Here is a 22947-nt window from a genome sequence, read left to right on the forward strand (position 1 = left end):
TGGGGGTCAGTGTGTAGTGTTGAGGTGGGGGTCAGTGTGTAGTGTTGAGGTGGGTGTCAGTGTGTAGTGTTGAGGTGGGGGTCAGTGTGTAATGTTGAGGTGGGTGTCAGTGTGTAGTGTTGAGGTGGGTGTCAGTGTGTAGTGTTGAGGTGGGTGTTAGTGTGTAGTGTTGAGGTGGGTGTCAGTGTGTAGTGTTGAGGTGGGTGTGTAGTGTTGAGGTGGATGTCAGTGGGTAGTGTTGAGGTGGGGGTCAGTGTGTACCCGTCTTCTGCAGGTCTGGTGGGGGAGGGAGGGGTCTTGGATGTGGGAGAGGCTACTGGGCTGGTGTCTATAGGCGCTCCATTCAGTTGATTCACAACTTCTGCCATCCTGTTCAGAGAGGGAGAGGGAGAGAGAGAGGGAGAGAGAGAGAGGGAGAGAGCGGGGGGGTAGGAGAGAGGGGGAGGGAGAGAGAGAGAGAGAGGGGGAGGGCGTGAGAGTAGGGAGAGACATTGAATACGGTCCATATGAGTGGAACCTCATCCCCAGTGTTAACTGATACCACGTAGAGAGATCTGGCTGGTAAACCAGACTAATGTGACTAACTTCATTCTAATGACTTAGTGTCTGTCTGTCTGTCTGTCTGTCTGTCTGTCTGTCTGTCTGTCTGTCTGTGTTACCATGGTTTCTCCTCCTCTGTTTCAGACTGGGGTTCACTGAGTCTCTGCATCCAGCTGCCATCTCCCTTCAGCTTGGTCCGAACCTTAGTGGTCTTCAACACTGATGCTCTTTCCCCCTCTGAAACACACACAGTACACACGTTAGACAGAAACACACACACACACACACATACACTAGACAGAAACACACACACACACACGTGCACAAATGCACATAATGAAACAATCACACACACATGCACGCACCATCTGAATAAGAGAAAACAGCGTAATGATACATACTTCACACTGATCCCACCACAGGAATGGATGGAACTATGGTGCAATAAACATGGTATCCATCACCTCATCCCCTTGGTATGGACCTACTACCACACCTTACAATGGTAGGAAACACACTATCACACACTCATCCTACTGAAATCAGCTCAGTCAGTAAACCTGTCAACTCACCTTTTGACATAATCGGGTCCTTTGTAATCTGGTTCCTATGATTCCTCCGCTGGCTCCCAATCTGGTTCCTATGATTCCTCCGCTGGCTCCCAATCTGGTTCCTATGATTCCTCCGCTGGCTCCCAATCTGGTTCCTATGATTCCTCCACTGGCTCCCAATCTGGTTCCTATGATTCCTCCGCTGGCTCCCAATCTGGTTCCTATGATTCCTCCACTGGCTCCCTGAGTACCACAGACAGCAATACAGACACAGGTTAGTAAGAAAGGATGGGTCCAGAAACAAGCCCTAGTCTCTGTCCCACTTGGTCCTTGTGTACATTTGATAAGATTGGACCTCTTGGTGTACAGTAATGGTATAGGTGTTGGACTGACACACTCAGGGTTGCAGGTTAGAGGGTCACAGATGTGAGGCCCATTCGGGGTACCCCTCTAGTTTGTTCTAGAACTGTTAAGTCTCTGTCAAAAGCAGGGTTGGCAGTTTCCCTCTCCTCCTGTAAGGAACAGGAACATGTGATAGACATTCCACAGTCATCCTTTAAATATGCAGGTGAGCCTGTCCTACCACTTTCTGCCAAACGACCAAACATACACTCTGTCAGCCAAAGAGAGATGGACACACACACATACACAAGCATGCACACACAAACGCACGCACACACACACACACAAACTGGAGCAAACATAATTCCTCAACGCATGGTTTTAGAAGTAGGGTCTGAGATGTTAATTAAAACCTGGTCTGCTTGCTTTTTCTCACAAATATTATATTTAAATATTCAAGTGGTTTGATAGAAATGAAAGACAAATATATTACACAATTCACAGGTGTCTTTCTCTTATCCCTAATCAAACACAGGTGTCTTTCTCTTATCCCTAATCAAACACAGGTGTCTTTCTCTTATCCCTAATCAAACACAGGTGTCTTTCTCTTATCCCTAATCAAACACAGGTGTCTTTCTCTTATCCCTAATCAAACACAGGTGTCTTTCTCTTATCCCTAATCAAACACAGGTGTCTTTCTCTTATCCCTAATCAAACACAGGTGTCTTTCTCTTATCCCTAATCAAACACAGGTGTCTTTCTCTTATCCCTAATCAAACACAAACGGCTCACTCACATTTCTCCTCAGGAAACTGAAAGCAAGTGGAACTTGTAATAAAACACTGTTAAGATGTTTCCTTATCAAACGACAGGCAAAGTTGACCTCGTGCCAAATAAAATGGAGTGCTGTCAATTTCACTATGCAAATGACCTCCCCAGTGGTAAGTTCACGTCCTGAGGCAGTGGAATGTCTCTTTCTGAATATCTTCTGCCAGTGATGACAGATCACATAGACTGAAGGCCTAGATACTGTATCAATCATACATGATACACACCAGTCTACACACGACACATTTTACAAGATACACACCACCAGCACACACACACATTAAATTATATGGTACGGTAAGGGAGCAGTAGGATGGAAAGTCAACTCATATGACAGACAGGCAATCGTGGCAAACAAGGCACAGAGAATAATGGTTCTGAGAGGACAAACAGACTGCCTGACAACCTTCGTAGGTGTCTGTCAGGGTCTGAGGATTTAGCATAACATTAAACAGTTAGCAAAGGATATGATTGATTGTATTCCTGATCTATACTGATTGAAAAAGAGAGGATCCACATTCTAAGCCCTGACAAACATGGCACAAAATACCATGAGCAACAGGAGTAAAAAAAAGTACCTACTTTCACTAGATACTGTATCCACAGACGGTCTCCCAAACCGTAGAGAATCCCACACAGGTAGAGTGAGAGCAGGTGAGAGACAAAAGTAGAGGTAAAGATTGCTAGGTCTGTGTGTGAACGGAGAGAGAGAGGGAGTGTGACTAGCTGTGTGACAAGCCGACAGGTGTTTGAACAGATACGGGCGTGGACACAGACTAGCTCAGACAGTCCTAGAGGCTACGCCACCACCCAGGGTGTGTGTTTGTGTAGGGGTGAGATCGGGAAGAAGAGAGTTTTGTTTACTGCTAATTTCCCTCTATTTTATCACATACCTGAGAGCCAGGTGAGCAGGAACATACTTGGCATAGCCAGTAGGAGGGCAGAGCATGACCCAAACACACACACAGACACACACACAGACACACACACAGACACATAGACACAGAGACACAGACATTGGCTCCTATAAAACTGTTTCTCTCATGTTTACTGGACAGGGAGACATCAGAAAGAGACAGAGACATTAACAAATCTGAGAACAGTGACTGTAGATATTCTCTAACAATTGGGTCACACTTTAAAGCCTAGGTGTTGTCCAAACACCAGGACTGCTATTTGCTTTGTAATGTTACGAGTTCAATAAGCCTCTCTATTTCTCTTCCAAACTAGAGACAATTATGATGTAGCCCCATTAAAACATGCCTCATCTCGATACGGTGTGTTTAAGTTAATAGCAGTCTGTTGTAAGACAGACCTGGGTAACTGCCAGTCGGCTGACCTATGAATAGTTAAACCATGGGACCATGAGGTGTAGATGTAGGCAGAACAGGGTGTTAGCTCACAGATGAGTGTGTGTGTGGACACTTTCTCAGAACACCTGCGTCCTCCAACATCTACTCCAAAGCACAGTTGTCAATAGCAACATAATAAATGAACACGGTTGTCAATAGCAACATAATAGGTTAACTCTCGAAATGAATGTCCACACCAGATAGTGTTTACAGTACACAACCCTACCCTTATTTAGCTACAGAAACAATCCCAGACATCCCATGCATACATTCACCCAGCCTTATTCAAATGGTATAGGGTGGAGACTTGGGAGGGATGTTAATTTACACATTGTCTCTTTACTCAGTCATACAGGTTCACTGTAGTAGAGAGTTTAAGGATGAGGAAACTATTTGGATTTAGTGCCAATGTTTCACTTCAGCTCATAGTCAGTGTAAACTGAAGTCTATTGTACCTGCTTGCCCTTTCCTCATCCCCCCTCATCCCCCTCTCTCTCTCCTACACTCTGAGGGCTAAACCAGTTGAACAGCTCAGCCTCGCAGCAGTGAGTCTCACCATGGCTCATTATACTAGAAGGAATGTCAGGCATTTCAACCTAAAACCCTGCCCTCCCTCTCCCCCGCCCTTTAACTGATATCACAACTGAACCACCCGCTCTCCCACTCCCCCGCCCGCCCTCACACCTAAACCACACTGATCAGCTTTAATAAGTGATACATGTGTTTATGAGAGGAAGTCATGCCATTGAGACAGTAAGACAGCTGGAATGTAGAAAAGGGGAGGATGACAGAGAGAAGTGGCCCATCCCTTTCTCTGTGAACTATTGTATTGTGACATGCATTGAAATACAGTTTGTCTGTCTTAAAATGTACATCAAATTAACATTAATCCTGTGATATCGGCTTTGGAAAAACAAAGGGTGGTGGGTGCCTGAGTTATGGTGGATAGATGCAAACAGACTGCCAACTATTTTCTAATGAGGGTGAACAAACTTTATTATATGTTGACTCCTATACAAACACATTCTATGTTAGCGTTTTAATTAATAAACTGTACAATGTTTAGATTAAGGGAATGTAAGGCATAACATATTTTATTTTAAATGAACTGCATGACTGCTTGCGAATTAAATGAACAAACTGCATGATGGCTTGTGATTTAAATGAACAAACTGCATGATGGCTTGTGATTTGTATAAGAGACTAGAAACAAGATGGCTGTAGAGGGAAAACAGTCACAGTAAACGCATCATCACTCATACATCAAAATGAGTGCTCATGAATAATGGGAAGAGGAAGTGCTGGAAACACCATGTTAGATTGTGTATCCACATTGAGAAGATGTGTGCTGCTCTCTATTGGTGAAGAGAGGTACTGAAGACAGGCAAAAATGGAGTACTGACTATCCCAGGAAAGGTGTGAGTTCACAGATCCCCATATAGGTCTACAGACATGAGAGAGAGCACTCATTTCAAAGGCTTATACCCCCAGTTATTATTATGGGCTCACAAATATCAGAGTTCGAAAAGAAAAGTTGTTTACCTAAAGAACAAGACACTGGTGAGAGTATGAAACAGTCCGTCCCTTCCGGTTGAATCTTAACTTGATAACTGTACACAACACCCATCTTAAAATGTTTTTCTCCCATTGACAGCAGTGATTAATGTGCATAGATCTCAAGTTAGGACTCAGAAGTGAGGTTCCATACCACTAGCCTGGAATCCAAACTGATACGATCCATTTCACCATTGTTACACGGAGCATATCAGTTTGGTTTCCAGGCTACCATATTGCAGGTATAGCCATCAGGCTCCATGTCGTAGATGAGGATAGCTCTCCACCGTGCGTCTGATCCCATCCTTCAGACCGACCACAGGTTTGTACCCCATGTCCTGCTTGGCTCTGGAGCAGCTGTAGAAGTGATGTGTACCTGCCAGGGCCACCCTCATGGGGGTGAAGGTGGGTTTGAAGGCCACTAGGGGGCGAAGTAACAGAGACAGCAGCCACAGCAGCAGAGCCAGCCCGTAGACTAGCGTGTAGGGAAGGTGGTAGCGTGGAGCAGCGTAGCCCAGACCTACTAGAATATCTGACATGAAGTCCCAGAACCGGACAGGCTCGTCATTAGTGATGTGGTACGCCTGGAGGAAGGGATGAGATGAGAAAGACCAGGCAATATGGATTGAGAAAAATGTTAAATGTTGACAGAGTTAGAGAAAGACATTTCATTGGTTAGAACCCAATATTGTCCACCAGTTGGCTCTTTTCGTTTTTGGACCCGTCTGGTTTCACAGCGCCTCAGAAAGGGACTTGAATGGAGCCTATGACAGGAGCGGGAAGAAAATCCAACGGTTTATTGGCTGATCTCTCAGTCCATCAACATCTAGCACAGGAATGGGCAACTTTGATAGGTGTTGGGCCACAACAAATCAGAACTCATCATGAGGGGCCTGCCGTTGCTCGTGGGCCTGCCGTTGCTCGTGGGCCTGCATACTATATGATATCTGAGTCAGACTGACTAAAAAAATCAAATGGGGGCCTAACCCGGCCGGTAATTCAAACATGATGAAAAGTTTAGATAGCTGGTCGCTAAACTAACTTAGCAAAGTAAAAAATAAAAAATAAAAAAAGTTAGCTGACATAAGAACAGCAGTAGAACCAAATTTCCAAATTGCACTTTCTAACTCACAACAGTAAGTTGAGACCCCGACTGAGTTCCCCCAAAAACTTGCCCATCCCTGATATAGCATAACCCTTAGAACCTCCACTCTACATTTGTGAATATCAGAGTCCAAGCAGCGCAAGTGATTTAATGTAGGCTAAACAAGGAAGTGAGTTGGGGAAATTGGAAAGTATGCATCTCCCGAGTGGTGCAGCAGTCTAAGGCTCTGCATCTCAGTGCTAGAGGTGTCACTACAGACCCCCTGGTGCAGCAGTCTAAGGCTCTGCATCTCAGTGCTAGAGGTGTCACTACAGACCCCCTGGTGCAGCAGTCTAAGGCTCTGCATCTCAGTGCTAGAGGTGTCACTACAGACCCCCTGGTGCAGCAGTCTAAGGCTCTGCATCTCAGTGCTAGAGGTGTCACTACAGACCCCCTGGTGCAGCAGTCTAAGGCTCTGCATCTCAGTGCTAGAGGTGTCACTACAGACCCCCTGGTGCAGCAGTCTAAGTCTCTGCATCTCAGTGCTAGAGGTGTCACTACAGACCCCCTGGTGCAGCAGTCTAAGGCTCTGCATCTCAGTGCTAGAGGTGTCACTACAGACCCCCTGGTGCAGCAGTCTAAGGCTCTGCATCTCAGTGCTAGAGGTGTCACTACAGACCCCCTGGTGCAGCAGTCTAAGGCTCTGCATCTCAGTGCTAGAGGTGTCACTACAGACCCCCTGGTGCAGCAGTCTAAGTCTCTGCATCTCAGTGCTAGAGGTGTCACTACAGACCCCCTGGTGCAGCAGTCTAAGGCTCTGCATCTCAGTGCTAGAGGTGTCACTACAGACCCCCTGGTGCAGCAGTCTAAGGCTCTGCATCTCAGTGCTAGAGGTGTCACTACAGACCCCCTGGTGCAGCAGTCTAAGGCTCTGCATCTCAGTGCTAGAGGTGTCACTACAGACCCCCTGGTGCAGCAGTCTAAGGCTCTGCATCTCAGTGCTAGAGGTGTCACTACAGACACCCTGGTTCGAATCCAGACTATCACAACCGGCCGTGATTGGGAGTCCCATAGGGCGGCGGACAATTGGCCCAGCGTCGTCCGGGTTTGGCCGGTGTAGGCCGTCATTGTAAATAAGAATTTGTTCTTAACCGACTTGCCTAGCTAAATAAAAAGGTTAAAGAAAAACTAGTTTTCACATATAAACTTTATATGCCCAAACTTCGAATCAATTGGGCTTCCCAAAAATAACACTAACCCCAAAACAATATGGCCGCTGTGATGGAACATTCATTTGAACTGACGATTTGTCTTTTTTAAGTCCCATCTAATTGAGCTGTAGCAGGCTCTCTCCCGCCTCCATTTTAACCCACGCCCCTTTCAAGTACCACTTTGTTGCACAGTATTTCCAGGCTCTATATCGGGAGCTTGGGACTACAAAAAGGTTCAATCTGCATTTTTGGTGAAATGTAGTAATTGACAGCCTTGTTCTGTTTAATGTTCTCGACACACACACACACACATACATATTACTCTAAATACCCCAATTCGTGTTAAGTTCAAAATAATACAAAATCAAAATTCCAATGAGGGTTGGAACTCCAATTATCTCAGAATCATCTTTTAGCAGATAGAACCTTATTAGTCCCCGAGCTCTGAACATGGGAACAACGTTTGTTACAACCAATGTTCCCTCAAAAACAAAATGTCACCACCGAGCATGGCTAGAAATGCACGTTTTGTGCTCTTGTAGGATGCAACCACTCCCCCATCGCTGACTAGAAATTAACTAGAACTGGGCTAATAACTCACTTACTAGCAAAGGATATTAACAAATGCACACGTGGCTTACATGCAACTCTCGCTTTGATCTCAAAACAAGCGCATCTACTCATCACTGCTCATCCTGTAAACACAGTCCAGTTCAAAGTGAAGGGCACAGATCCATATGGCAATGGCTATTTGCATATAGGCCTACTGCAGTGTTGATTGGAGATTGCTGACACGTGCCTGTCAATGCAATAGAATCCTACTCCAATGCGCTCTGCCTACAAGGAAATGTCTTGCACAGTTAGTCTTGCATAGTATGTTGCATTGAAAGCGGCTAATATTGTGTTGATTAGATAACAATTCCCACAGTAAAGAGAAACATTGACCATGTTAACTAAAGGGGAAAACTCAAGAAAGGTGAGTGAAGTACAATCTCGTGCTTCTCTTCAAGGGCGGATGTTTCTTCTGTGCAGCAGTCCGATTGAGAGCTGCACGCCCAGTTTAGAGAGAACAGTTAGAACCCAACAAATATTTTGCGAGTGCGAAAGGCATCTCTTTCTTCAAACACACTACAGTTGTCCCCATTGGTCATCACACAGTTGTACAGTGCAGGCAGGTCTACTGTATGAGCTAGAACATATAGATGGTTCCTACCTTGCCACAAATAGGAGACTCTGGCCTCAGACTCTCAGCTGCCAGGATGAGTCCATGAACCACATTGTCCACAAAGGTGAAATCCACCAGGTTAGAACCATCACTACAGAGACAGAAGACATAGTTGGCAGAGAGAGAGACAACATCAACAAGGACAGCGCCATATGGGGCTGCAGGTAGCCTAGTGGTTGAGCGTTGGGACAGTAACCGAAAGGTTGCTAGATCGAATCCCCGAGCTGACAAGGTAAAAATCTGTCGTTCTGCCCCTGAACAAGGAAGTTAACCCCCTGTTCCATCATTGTAAATAATAATTTGTTCTTAACTGACTTTCCTAGTAAAATAAAAAATATCCATAAAACATTAACTTTGGTCAATCCCACTATGTCTAGTGAAGAGTCCATGTTCCATTCCAGTCCTGTGTATGACTGACCCGATGATGAACTTCATCTTGCCCCTGCGTGCCGTGTCGACCAGGATGGGCACCAGCTGGGGGTCCCGGGGACCGAAGATACCGTGAGGTCGAATGGCCACCGTCAGGAGACCCTTCTCCTTGTCACAGGCCTTCAGAACCAGCTGAGACACCACAGAGAGACCAGATGGAGATTTAGAGGAGAACATGACTTATTTCACGTGGAGCTGATGTGGAGCATGCTACAGGTCTGGATAGGGCAGCATCAATGTCTAAATGTGCAGACAAGTTCTCCCCCATAGCAATGCTCTGGTACCATTAACATAATTATGATAAGGCTATTCTACAAAATAAACAAGCTTCTCTCCCTTCTCCTGTTCTATCTGGGTGTCTGTGTGTAGTAGTGTCCTCCCCTTCTCCTGTTCTATCTGGGTGTCTGTGTGTAGTAGTGTCCTCCCCTTCTCCTGTTCTATCTGGGTGTCTGTGTGTAGTAGTGTCCTCCCCTTCTCCTGTTCTATCTGGGTGTCTGTGTGTAGTAGTGTCCTCCCCTTCTCCTGTTCTATCTGGGTCTCTGTGTGTAGTAGTGTCCTCCCCTTCTCCTGTTCTATCTTGGTCTCTGTGTGTAGTAGTGTCCTCCCCTTCTCCTGTTCTATCTTGGTCTCTGTGTGTAGTAGTGTCCTCACCTTCTCCTGTTCTATCTGGGTGTCTGTGTGTAGTAGTGTCCTCACCTTCTCCTGTTCTATCTTGGTCTCTGTGTGTAGTAGTGTCCTCCCCTTCTCCTGTTCTATCTTGGTCTCTGTGTGTAGTAGTGTCCTCACCTTCTCCTGTTCTATCTTGGTCTCTGTGTGTAGTAGTGTCCTCACCTTCTCCTGTTCTATCTTGGTCTCTGTGTGTAGTAGTGTCCTCACCTTCTCCTGTTCTATCTTGGTCTCTGTGTAGTAGTCGATGGGCTTCTTGGCGTAGGGAAGGTCTTCTCTCCCATCCTTGATGTCTGTTCCTTCAAACACCACACTGGCACTGCTGGTCAGTACCACTTTCTATAGCAGACAGGCAGAAAAACACCTCAACTTTTAGGCAGTATAGCGGACTATCTATCCACTAGATCCATAATTACATTAAATTATGGAGAATGTACAAGTATTTTAACAGAGCATTTATTTCATTGAATTTAGTTTGTCTTTGTAACATATTGTATGACAGGCCTATCTGTTCAACAGTAACCATATACTGCCCCCTACCTGTACTCCAACCTCAGTGCAGACCTGTAGGACAGTCTGTGTCCCCTGGATGTTGACTCTCTGGAACAGAGCCTTGTCATCACTGGCTGGGGCTGGAGAGGCACAGTGGAACACCAGGGAGACCCCTTGGAGGGCTGTTAGGAGAGCCTGGGATAGGGCCACACACACAATGATGCCCAGATGCAGACACACACAGACAAACACAGGCCTAACATGTACACATGAGGCACAAAGGCCATAACAAGGTCATATAGCTGGCCCCAACCAGCTCAGTGCACAGACCCTTCACAGACAGACAGACAGACAGACAGACACACAGACTCACCTGTTTGTCACAGAGGTCTCCCTGGTGGAAGGTGACTCCTGGTAGTTCATAGCTTTGTCTTATGTCAAACACCGACACAGTGTAGCCTTTATCCAACAGCTTCTCTACCAGGTGTCTACCCAGGAACCCTGAGCCTCCTATCACTGCACACCTCTTACTGCTCTGTAGCAGATAGAGCGACAACATTCAGTAAAGACAGACTATGATACAATGAAACGGACACACATGAGACATATGAGAAGAACCAATAAATAGCCTGAACGTGTGGCATATAGCTCAGAACTTGATATGTTCTTCAAACTACCGCGCACTCACCGGTCGTATGCGCGTGGCCATGGCAAACTGCAGGAGCGTCGTCGGTGTTGGGAAACAAACTGACAGAGAAATTTGAGTATTTGGTTAAAGTTCCCTCGTTCGAAAACAGTTTGACAAGATCATGTCACACGGACAATTGAATCATGATGAAGACTACAAGCAAACACCTTTAGGCTTATTTCAAGACAAGTTTACAATATAAAGACACTTTAATATGCTATCAAATAAGTGAAAATGTTTATCCTCTCACCTGTTCAATCTGTTTAGCAACAGTATAAATCGACCCGCGCACAATTAATAAACCCTGTATCAGCTGAGCCCGAGAGGCGCTCTCGTTGGGTAGACGGGAGTTTGGGTGTAAAGGGACAGGCTCGAACAGCCAATGCAGTGGAGCCTACGTCAAAGAACGCCACTGCTCTGACCAACCGGGACATATCCACAGTGAGACCACACCCACAGTGGGTAGCTATAGAAGTGTAAACGCCCCTAAACCTGATCCTGTATCCGTTGTTATATTTCCCACACATAAATTGGCGCACGGAGAATAGATTCTGGATCGGAGCTCCAACCATTAATCCAGCCAATTGTCATATAGAGTTTTATACCACATGTCATCAACAACCAATAATCTTCTCGCCCGACTAGATGCACTCGATTTAGCTTGCTCGGCACGTTCATACGAAATGTTTCCATTCTGAATGTGGCATTTTGTAGACCCGGAGTGCAGAAGGAGATAAATCGAGTGCGCATTCACGGGCACAGATCAAAATGATCATAGCGCAGACAGAATACTGCGCTCATTGACTGGAAATCTTCATTTTATTAACTTAATTTATCATCCCAAAATTATATTAAGCCTATTATAACATTGAGATATAATAACTGCATATCTGTTATTGCAGCCCCTGTAATAAACGGTCCGGTTTTCTGTCTATGATCTCATCCCTGCCTAGATGATAGGAGGAGAGAGAGGAGGGACGTAAACATATACAGAGCACTCTTCAGTAAATCTACGGTTCTCTTGTGTCTGTCTTCGCGAGTGATCATCTGAAATGGTGAGTAGGCTAATGCTGGAGCGCAATTAACGGTTTTGCCGTTCTGTTTTGACGCTCCTTGTGCTTCTGCTACAAATGACAAAAGGCCTCGCTACGCTGAGGCTACCACAACCTGTATTAACCCTAACTGGCTGTGCGATAGGAATACTAGGCTTGCTTGTTACTCAATCAATGGAAGCACGAGCATATTATCTGAAAGGGTTAATAATGGGATGTGAATAATCAGAATGAAAAAAGTAGTGATGCATATTTCCCCATGTCTACGCTAGCCTTCTGTTGTCAGCTATCTGTAAATAATCAGCTATAGTGACAGTCATGTTATATTTATGTATTATTACTTAAATTATCGCCCTATTTATGGCATGTTTCCCCTAGGCTATCTGACTTTACATTGAAATGGCCTTTTGCAGATACAAGATGACTTGTCTATACATATCAATTGAAATCACACCCTTCTAAGGCTTCCCCTTTCTCTTTATCTCCTGGCTACATCTCAATAATTGAACCTAGCTGGACTGAAGGAGATTAGACAAGGAATCTACTTAAGACCATTGAGATACGCCCATCAAGCCTTAATGTGTTTCCTTGTTGCCATCGCTAGGCAACCAGTGTAAAGAGGCCGTCCCTGGGTCCGGTCCCTCCCCCCAGGAAGAAGTCCAACCCCAAGACAGAGCTCACTGAGGAGCTGAAACAGGAGATCAGAGAGGCCTTTGAACTGTTTGACACCGACGCCTCCGGATACATCGATGTCAAGGAGCTAAAGGTCAGGGGTCAGAGGTTAGGGGTTATGCACAGGGACAATATTTGTGTAACATGATGTACCCATAGTACAGTGTCGGTCAACAAAGATCTTCCTGGGGAGCTACAGGGTGCTTTTGTTCCAACTCAACACTAACACACCTGGTTTCAACCAACTCATCTGTTTTGATCTATCTCTCTCAATTCAATTCAATTCAAGGGCTTTATTGGCATGGGAAACATATGTTAACATTGCCAAAGTAAGTGAAGTAGATAATGAACAAAAGTTAAATTAACAATACAAAGTGAACAGTAAACATTATACTCACAGAAGTTCCAAAAGAATAAAGACATTTCAAATGTCATATTATGTCTAAATACAGTGTTGTAATGATGTGCAAATAGTTAAAGTACCAAAGGGAAATAAATAAACATGAATATGGGTTGTATTTACAATGGTGTTTGTTCTTCTGTCTCTCTCTAGGTTGCTATGAGGGCGCTGGGGTTCGAGCCGAAGAAAGAGGAGATTAAGAGGATGATAACAGAGGTGGATAAGGACGAAACAGGAAAGATCTCCTTCTCTGACTTCCTCACCGTCATGACTCAGAAGATGGTAAGAAAAACAACATTGTGAATAAATAATATATATTTTTGTCATAAATCATTTAGTGTTTGTAACATTGTAAGCTATAAAAAATAAAGAGAGTCGTACACTCTACGGGTAAACCACCGTTTCGGCATCACTGTGCCTTCTTCAGGGTGATGTCATAAATACTTGAACCAGGTTATGTAGACAAACTGTGCAATTAGTTCAACCAATGACAATATTGAGGGGTGTGTCGTCATAATTATTAGGGTGATTGGAATAAATTGAGTGAAAAAGTTTAACAGACAATAGTGTACAGCATGTTGAATATATTAGGCTATTGTTATCATATGGCAACATAAATAGATATTGTACATAATATTAGCATCAACGTACATTATTGTTTAATTTAATTTCACATATATGTTTTCAATTAAAAAAATTTTTTTTTTGAAAAAGTACCCAATTTTTTATATACTTTTAAGGTATCTTTACTTTTACTCAAGTATGAAAATTGGGTACTTTTTCCACCACTGCTCATGAACAATTCTTGTTTTTTTGTGAACAAGTCTTATAAATGAATATATTATTTCCCCAGCTTATCAGCGTACACCCAATATGTCCCCTGTTGATGATGCTTACTGTGCATTAGGGTTAAACCAAAAGATTACATGTAACAAAAATTATATTTAATTGGAAACAAATATATATGTGAAATTAAATTAAACAATAATGTATGTTGATGCTAATATTATGTACAATATCTATTTATGTTTCCATATGATAACAATAGCCTAATATATTCAACATACCGTAAACTATTGTCTTTTAACAGTTTCTCTGAATTCATTCTAATCAACCTAATAATTATGACACACCCCTTACTATTGTCATTGGTTGAACTAATTGCACAGTTTGTCTACATAACCTGGTTCAAGTATTTATGACATCACCCTGAAGAAGGCACAGAAATTGCAAATCGTTGGTGGTTTACCCAATACATTTCTGGGAGTTTATACACAGAGTGTAACTTTTTATAGCTTACAGTTTATTCACCGTTAGTCAACACCTCGACACTAAATAATTTTCTCTGGGTGTGCGTCAGCTCATGCTTTTTATTAGTGCTTGTACCATTGCAATTTACCAACAAAAAAATGTGACAGGAGTTGTACATTTTAGTTCCCAACTACAATGCATTTGGAAAGTATTCAGACCCCTTGACTTTTTCCACATTTTGTTACGTTATAGCCTTATACTAAAATTGATTAAATCGATTTTTTCCCCTCATCAATCTACACACAATACCCCATAATGACATCACAATACCCCATAATGACATCACAATACCCCATAATGACAAAGCGAAAACAGGTTTTTAGAATAAAAAATAAAAAACAGAAATACCTTATTTACATAATTATTCAGATCCTTTGCTATGAGACTTGAAATTGAGCTCGGGTGCATCCTGTTTCCATTGATCATCCTTGAGATGTTTCCACAACTTGATTGGAGTTCACCTGTGGTAAATTCAATTGATTAGACATTATTTGGAAAGGCACACACCTGTCTATATAAGGTCCCACTGTTGACAGTGCATGTCAGAGAAAAAAACATGAGGTAGAAGGAATTGTCCATAGAGCTCCGGGACAGGATTGTGTCGAGGCACAGTTCTGTGGAAGGGGACCAAACAATTTCTGCAGCATTGACAGTCCCAAAGAACACAGTGGCCTCCATCATTCTTAAATGGAAGATGTTTGGAACCCCCAAGACTCTTCCTAGAGCTGGCCGCCTGGCCCAACTGAGGAATTGGGGGAGAAGGGCCTTGGTCAGGGAGGTGACCAAGAACCTGATGGTCACTTTGACAGAGTTCTCCTCTGTGGCGATGGGAAAACCTTCCAGAAGGACAACCATCTCTGCAGCACTCCAACAATGGTACTATGGTACTGGCCAGATGGAAGCCAATCCTCAGTAAAAGGCATGTGACTGCCCGCTTGGAGTTTGCCAAAAGGCACCTAAAGACTCTCAGACCATGAGAAACAAGATTCTCTGGTTTGAAGAAACCAAGATTGAACTCTTTGGCCTGAATGCCAAGCGTCACGTCTGGAAGAAACCTGGCACCATCCCTACGGTGAAGCATGGTGGTGGCAGCATCATGCTGTGGAGATGTTTTTCAGTGGTAGGGACTGGGAAACTAGTCAGGATCGAGGGAAAGATGAACAGAGCAAAGTACAGAGAGATCCTTGATGAAAACCTGCTCAGGACCTCAGACTGGGGCAAAGGTTCACCTTCCAGCAGGACAACGACACTAAGCACACAGTCAAGACAACGCAGGAGTGGCTTCGGGACACGTCTCTGAATGTCCTTGAGTGGCCCAGCCAGATCCCGGACTTGAACCCAGTCGAACATCTCTGGAGAGACCTGAAAATAGTGCTAGAAACCTGTTTTTGATGAGAGGGGGGAAAAACTATTTAATCCATTTTAGAATAAGGCTGTAACTTAACAAAATGTGGAAAAAGTCAAGAGGTCTGATTGCTTTCCGAATGCACTGTATGTATGTGTGTGTGTGTGTATGTATGTATGTGTGTGTGTGTATGTGAGTGTTGTATTACAGGGTATTTTATTGATATTGTATCACCATGCATTATTGTGTTGTATTACATTGTGTTGTAACTGTCTACCAACCCAGGCTGAGAAGGATTCTAAGGAGGAGATCCTGAAAGCATTCCGTCTGTTTGATGATGATGAGACGGGGAAGATCTCCTTCAGGAACCTGAAGAGGGTCGCTAAGGAACTGGGAGAGAGCCTGACTGACGAGGAACTGCAGGTGAGGTATACACCTGGACAGCACTGTATACACACACACACACACTTGGACAGCACCTTTTCCCCAAACCTGTAGAGTACTGTACACACAGCGTGAACATACAGGATGATTTAGGTTAGGATACAAGATTGCTTTAAAAAAAAATAAGTGAAATATACTGGTCTACTGCTAAGGCTACTGTGTAATTGTTTACTGTGAATCTGCTGTCCCCTACTTCCTCTCCTCCCTTTCATCTCCTGTTTCCTCTCCTCCCTTTCATCCCCTGTTTCCTCTCCTCCCTTTCCATCCCTTCCCCTGTCCCCTGTTTCCTCTCCTCCCTTTCTGTCCCCTTTCCTCTCCTCCCTTTCTGTCCCCTGCTTCCTCTCCTCCCTTTCCGTCCCCTGCTTCCTCTCCTCCCTTTCCGTCCCCTGCTTCCTCTCCTCCCTTTCCGTCCCCTGCTTCCTCTCCTCCCTTTCCGTCCCCTGCTTCCTCTCCTCCCTTTCCGTCCCCTGCTTCCTCTCCTCCCTTTCTGTCCCTTGCTTCCTCTCCTCCCTTTCCGTCACGTTTCCTCTCCTCCCTTTCCGTCCCCTGCTTCCTCTCCTCCCTTTCCGTCCCCTGCTTCCTCTCCTCCCTTTCCGTCCCGTTTCCTCTCCTCCCTTTCCATCCCTCTCCCCCTCATCCCTTCCTACCTCAACTCTTCCAGGAGATGATTGAGGAGGCAGACAGGGATGGAGACGGAGAGGTGAACCAGGGAGAGTTCCTCCGCATCATGAAGAAGACCAGCCTGTACTGAGACTGGACCAGGGTGTTGTGGGGTAGAGGGTGATGTGGTTAGAAGACCAGCCTGTACTGAGACTAGACCAGGGTGTTGTGGGGTAGAGGGTGATGTGGTTAGAAGACCAGCCTGTACTGAGACTAGACCAGGGTGTTGTGGGGTAGAGGGTGATGTGGACCAGCCTGTACTGAGACTAGACCAGGGTGTTGTGGGGTAGAGGGTGATGTGGACCAGCCTGTACTGAGACTAGACCAGGGTGTTGTGGGGTAGAGGGTGGTGTTGGGGACATACAGGGGCAGAGGAGACTATGGTTTGGTTTGACATGTTATGTACTAGTCAAGTCATTACTCAGTTATCCAGGCCTGTCCTAGTTTAATTATACAACTTCCTTTCCTCGTCTCCTTCCATATCTCCTTGCTGTCACGACCTTTCATCAGTTAGAGAAGAGCTATAAAGAATATCTTTCTCTTAGTTAGAATGCTGGTGGAGTCTCAAAACAGTGCTTTCATCTATCAATACCCTGTTTCATATTTCATATGTGTCATCGTGAAGGTTAATGGGACAAGGGCAGGAAGCTCTTTAGGACGACTAGGGTCTACCCCTAGACATTCCCTCCCCTCCAACACCCCCCTCCTCTACCCGTAGACATTCCCTCGCCTCCAACACCCCCCTCCTCTACCCCTAGACATGCCCTCCAACACCCCCCTCTACCCCAATACATTCCCTCCCCTCCAACACCCCCCTCCTCTACCCCTAGACATTCCCTCCCCTCCAACACCCCCCTCCTCTACCCCTAGACATTCCCTCCCCTCCAACACCCCCCTCCTCTACCCCTAGACACCCCCTCCCCTCCAACACCTCCCTCCTCTACCCCTAGACATTCCCTCCCCTTTAACACCCCCCTCCTCTACCCCTAGACATTCCCTCCCCTCTAACACCCCCCTCCTCTACCCCTAGACATTCCCTCCCCTCCAACACCCCCCTCCTCTACCCCTAGTCACCCCCTCCTCTACCCCTAGTCACCCCCTCCTCTACCCCTAGTCACCCCCTCCCCTCCAACACCCCCTCCTTTACCCCTAGTCACCCCCTCCTCTACCCCTAGTCACCCCCTACCCTTCAACACCCCCCTCCTTTACCCCTAGTCACCCCCTCCCCTCCAACACCCCCCCTACTCCTAGTCACCCCCTCCCCTCCAACACCGCCCCCCCTCTACCCCTAGTCACCCCCTCCCCTCCAACACCCCCCCTCTACCCCTAGTCACCCCCTCCCCTCCAACACCCCCCTCCTCTACCCCTAGTCACCCCTCCAACACCCTCCCCCTCTACCCCTAGTCACCCCCTCCAACACCCCCCCCCCCTCTACCCCTAGTCACCCCCTCCCCTCCAACACCCCCCTCCTCTACCCCTAGTCACCCCCTCCAACACCCCCCTCCTCTACCCCTTGGCACACCCTCCCTCCAACACCCCCCTCCTCTACCCCTAGGCACCCCCTCCCCTCCAACACCCCCCTCCTCTACCCCTTGGCACCCCCTCCCCTCCAACACGCCCCTCCTCTACCCCTAGTCACCCCCTCCCCTCCAACACCCCCCTCCTCTACCCCTAGTCACCCCCTCCAACCCCCCCCCCTCTACCCCTTGGCAACCCCTCCCCTAGTCACCCCCTCCAACCCCCCCCCCTCAACCCCTTGGCAATCCCTCCCCTCTAACATCCACCTTACTACTCTAATGTAAAGTGAAAGTTGTGACTGTATTTTTCTTCTTCGTATTGTTGTATTTTTGTCTCTTTGAATTATCTACAGTATGATCTCCTGTATTGAATGTTTTGTACGTATAAACTGCATGTGCAGATATATATTGATATTTAAGATATTCATTAATGAAATACCTTTTAAGCAGTTTTTTTCCCAGTGTATTCGTAAGACAAGTTCATGGTGCTGTAACATGTTCTGACCATTTGCATCCATGTACTGTGTCACCATGTTGGAGAAGTCTCTAGAAAGAAAGATTTCCCTGACCAAGATGGCTATCCTACAATCATGTTGCCAGGGTGCCCGTGTCCATTCTAGTGTTACACATGTCCATGTTTAATCTCTAGTCTAACGTTAGTACATTATTGCTAAGAGTAGACTCATTCTAAGATTAATTTAGGGCCCGTATTCACAAAGCATCTCATCCCAAAGTAGGAGTGCTGGTCTAGGATCAGCCCCTCACTGACCATATAATCTTATTCATTATCATCTATAAAGGGACAACTGATCCTAGATCAGCACCCTTCCTCTGAGATGCTTTTAACAAAGGCCCTGAACATGGTTAGACCTATGGGTAACAGATGCTGTAAATGTTTCTATATTCCCCCAACGCCAGTCCTTTATGTGCTATCAGACACACATTGACAGCCAGGGCTGAGTCCCAAATGGCATCCTATTCCCTATATAGTGCACATCTTTTGGCCAGAGCCCTATGGGTCCTGGTCCAAAGTAGTGCACTATATAGGGAATAGGGTTCCATTTGGGACTCCTCACCAGACTCCACTCCTGCAGAGAGACAGCAGAGCTGTGAATACGATCATGTAATATTTGATAGCAGCAACAAACTACTGGCTCAGTGGTATTTGTGATGTGCTTTAGGGACAGGGGACTGCAGTGAGTGTTCACTTGGTGTGAGAGAGAGAGAGAGAGTGAGAGAAAGAGAGAGGGATATGGGTCGGTTGCTCCCAGCATATGACGAGATATCATCTCATTGGAAACATAAGGAACCTGACTGAAACCTGAAATGAGATTGATATAAGATTGCAGAATTGGCATGTTGATTTGGAAGCAATTAACAATCTGATAACCTAAAGAAGAGTGACCACAGTGAGACAGCTGAAGGTGAGTGACCACAGTGAGACAGCTGAAGGTGAGTGACCACAGTGAGACAGCTGAAGGTGAGTGACAACAGTGAGACAGCTGAAGGTGAGTGACCACAGTGAGACAGCTGAAGGTGAGTGACCACAGTGAGACAGCTGAAGGTGAGTGACCACAGTGAGACAGCTGAAGGTGAGTGACCACAGTGAGATAGCTGAAGGTGAGTGACCACAGTGAGACAGCTGAAGGTGAGTGACCACATTGAGACAGCTGAAGGTGAGTGACCACAGTGAGACAGCTGAAGGTGAGTGACCACAGTGAGACAGCTGAAGGTGAGTGACCACAGTGAGATAGCTGAAGGTGAGTGACCACAGTGAGATAGCTGAAGGTGAGTGACCACAGTGAGATAGCTGAAGGTGAGTGACCATAGTGAGATAGCTGAAGGTGAGTGACCACAGTGAGATAGCTGAAGGTGAGTGACCACAGTCAGATAGCTGAAGGTGAGTGACCACAGTCAGATAGCTGAAGGTGAGTGACCACAGTCAGATAGCTGAAGGTGAGTGACCACAGTCAGATAGCTGAAGGTGAGTGACCACAGTCAGATAGCTGAAGGTGAGTGACCACAGTCAGATAGCTGAAGGTGAGTGACCACAGTGAGACAGCTGAAGGTGAGTGACCACAGTGAGACAGCTGAAGGTGAGTGACCACAGTGAGACAGCTGAAGGTGAGTGACCACAGTCAGATAGCTGAAGGTGAGTGACCACAGTCAGATAGCTGAAGGTGAGTGACCACAGTCAGATAGCTGAAGGTGAGTGACCACAGTCAGATAGCTGAAGGTGAGTGACCACAGTCAGATAGCTGAAGGTGAGTGACCACAGTGAGACAGCTGAAGGTGAGTGACCACAGTCAGATAGCTGAAGGTGAGTGACCACAGTGAGACAGCTGAAGGTGAGTGTCAGTCAACCAGACCTGGGTTCAAATACTATTTAGTGAATTTCAATTACTTTCAGGGACAGTTAGAAAGTATTTTAAAAATACTTGAATACTATTTTAAAAATACTTAGAAAGGGTATTTTATACCCTTTCTAAGTATTTTTAAAATACTGTTTATAGAAAATTATTTGAAAATATGTTAAAATACTTACAATTGAAGTAATTTATTTGGGCCACATTATTTAAAAATACTAAGATAATAAGTATTTAAATAACAAATACTCAAATACCCATGTATTTGAACTCAGGTCTGCAGTCAGCATGTCTTTTGGCTTTATAGTAATTATTTCCGTGAACCATGATTAACATGAACATAATTTTAGTATGAGAGAACATGCTAGACAACATGTCAGTAAAGAAGCCAATGAAAATAGAAGTGTTGTGCCCTTCAAAATAGGTATTGTTGCTTTAGTACTGAGGATCTATTTGCAAACTAATCTGTCATATAAACTACCAGCGGTCGACTCGGGTATGAGTATTGCAGGAGTTATCGGTTGCTGATTGTAGGGTACTGTGGATTGTTCCATAAATCAATTATGAGTCTGTGCTCTTTGGGTATGTTGCCCCTATTTGGGTGTCAAGAATACGGTTCTACTCTCTCACTTCTGAGTTCTGGGGTATTCTCCGTGACATTTCAAGTGAGATCAGGTCAACTTTAGTTCACCACATTGAGGCATAAAAACATTAGTTATCCCAATCTCTCCTTTGCACCAGTTTACTTTCCTTTGTCGTGTAAAAATCCTTACAGCGTAAATATCCCCACAATTCAACTTCACTGATGAAAAAGGAAATGAGTGGCCTCTTGAGTGGTGCAGCGGTCTAAGGCATCACTACAGACCCGGGTTTGATCCCAGGCTGTGTCACAACCGCCTGTGACCAGGAGTCCCATAGGGCGGCTCACAATTGGCCTAGTGTCATCCGGGTTAGGGGAAGGTTTGGCCAGGGGTGTTTTTACTTGGATCATTGTGCTCTAGCGACTCCTTGTGGCCGGCCAGGCCCCTGCAGGCTGACTTCGGTCATCACTTGAGCAGTGTTTCCTCTGACACGTTGATGTGGCTGGCTTCCGGGTTAAGAAGCACTGTTTGGCGGGTCATGTTTCGGAGGACGCATGACTCGACCACAGCCTCTCCTGAGCCCATTGAAACAAGATCGCAATTGGATATCACAAAATTGGGGAGTAAAAGGGGGTAAAAAATAGGGAAATGACTGGTATAAGAAATATAGTAGAAACTACCCCTTGTCCATGCCTCCACCAAAATGATTTAACATTTGTGGGAATCTGGTAAATGAGTGTACACAGGAGAAAGGAGATATTATTGGGACGCAGCAATTGATGTTGGGGTGAACTCTTCCAGGTCCAGCAGTGACTGAGTCATGATGGCCTTACAGGGCCTGGAGACCCATATGTGTATGGAGAAGTACCCAGACAGGAGGTTTGGTGTTGATTTGCAATTCAGGGTCTCTTTCTGTTCCAGGAGTCGCTATGGGAACCCCCAACTGTAATGTGATGGCCTTGCAGAACATGATGACCCAGATGGACAGTCACCTCTACCACCTGGCAAAACTGATCTCCTTGTTTGTCGGCTGTACCTTCAACACCCTCCTCAGTATCCCTCTGCTCCTCCCATCACCAGAGCCCCCTCTGTGCTCAGCCAAACACGCTTCTTCAGCCTCACATGTCTCCTCTGCTGCGACAACATAAAGGTCAGAATTGGAATCAGAATTAGCTTGATTCACCAAGTACATTTACACGTAGTAGGAGTTTGACCTGGTGAAAGAGTGCTGACCACATGAACAGAATGTAGACAGGAGAGACTTGCGTAACAGTGATGGTAGGGAATTCTCAGTTGTGACACTCGTGAAAAGCGCGGTATCTAGTATTAATGCTCTTTTATAATTTGTAATACTTATCTGGGGACTCTGCAGTAGTGGAAACGCGTAGTGTGGGGCTAGGCCCCTTAGTTCCAGTGAAGGGAAATCTTAATGCTACAGCACACAATGACATTCTAGACCATTCTGTTCTTCCAACTTTGTGGAAACAGTTTGGGGAAGGCCCTTTCCTGTTTCAGCATGACAATGCCCCCTTGCACTAAGCGAGGTCCATGCAGAAATAGTTTGTCGAGATCAATGTGGAAGAACTTGACTGGCCTGCACAGAGACCAAAAACCTTTGGGATAAATTGGAAGGCCGA

The 22947-nt window shown here is 45.5% G+C and overlaps 3 protein-coding genes across 3 annotated transcripts in view; 2 read left to right on the top strand and 1 right to left on the bottom strand.

The window, feature by feature from the left end:
* The window catches only part of LOC120047900 (BTB/POZ domain-containing protein KCTD16-like), a 908275-nt gene that overhangs the window by 367293 nt on the left and 518035 nt on the right, over nt 1-22947 (top strand). The gene's annotated exons all lie outside the window — the stretch shown is intronic.
* LOC120047819 (centrin-1-like) lies at nt 1654-16937 on the top strand. The gene is made up of 6 exons (XM_038993359.1): nt 1654-1659; nt 4136-4158; nt 12666-12780; nt 13240-13368; nt 16028-16165; nt 16848-16937. The coding sequence occupies exons 1-6, from the start codon at nt 1654-1656 to the stop codon at nt 16935-16937; spliced, it is 501 nt and encodes a 166-aa protein (XP_038849287.1).
* LOC120047904 (sterol-4-alpha-carboxylate 3-dehydrogenase, decarboxylating-like) lies at nt 4582-11308 on the bottom strand. Its single transcript, XM_038993495.1, has 8 exons — nt 11213-11308; nt 10963-11021; nt 10648-10809; nt 10323-10469; nt 9993-10121; nt 9106-9248; nt 8676-8778; nt 4582-5751 (listed from the first exon to the last, which is right to left on the bottom strand). The coding sequence occupies exons 2-8, from the start codon at nt 10981-10983 to the stop codon at nt 5419-5421; spliced, it is 1038 nt and encodes a 345-aa protein (XP_038849423.1). The 5' UTR covers nt 10984-11021; nt 11213-11308; the 3' UTR covers nt 4582-5418.

This window comes from Salvelinus namaycush, chromosome 5, assembly GCF_016432855.1.
Source record: "Salvelinus namaycush isolate Seneca chromosome 5, SaNama_1.0, whole genome shotgun sequence".
Lineage (NCBI taxonomy): Eukaryota > Metazoa > Chordata > Actinopteri > Salmoniformes > Salmonidae > Salvelinus > Salvelinus namaycush.

Bases quoted from the DNA above. Each gene is read 5' to 3' on its own strand.
- LOC120047819 (XM_038993359.1), top strand. The intron at 12,781-13,239 runs GTCAGGGGTCAG...GTCTCTCTCTAG, and splicing joins TCGATGTCAAGGAGCTAAAG to GTTGCTATGAGGGCGCTGGG. The intron at 16,166-16,847 runs GTGAGGTATACA...CAACTCTTCCAG, and splicing joins TGACTGACGAGGAACTGCAG to GAGATGATTGAGGAGGCAGA.
- LOC120047904 (XM_038993495.1), bottom strand. From the start codon at position 10,983: ATGGCCACGCGCATACGACCG. The intron at 10,810-10,962 runs GTGAGTGCGCGG...TATCTGCTACAG, and splicing joins TGGCCACGCGCATACGACCG to AGCAGTAAGAGGTGTGCAGT. The intron at 5,752-8,675 runs GTAGGAACCATC...CCCTTCCTCCAG, and splicing joins AGTCTCCTATTTGTGGCAAG to GCGTACCACATCACTAATGA.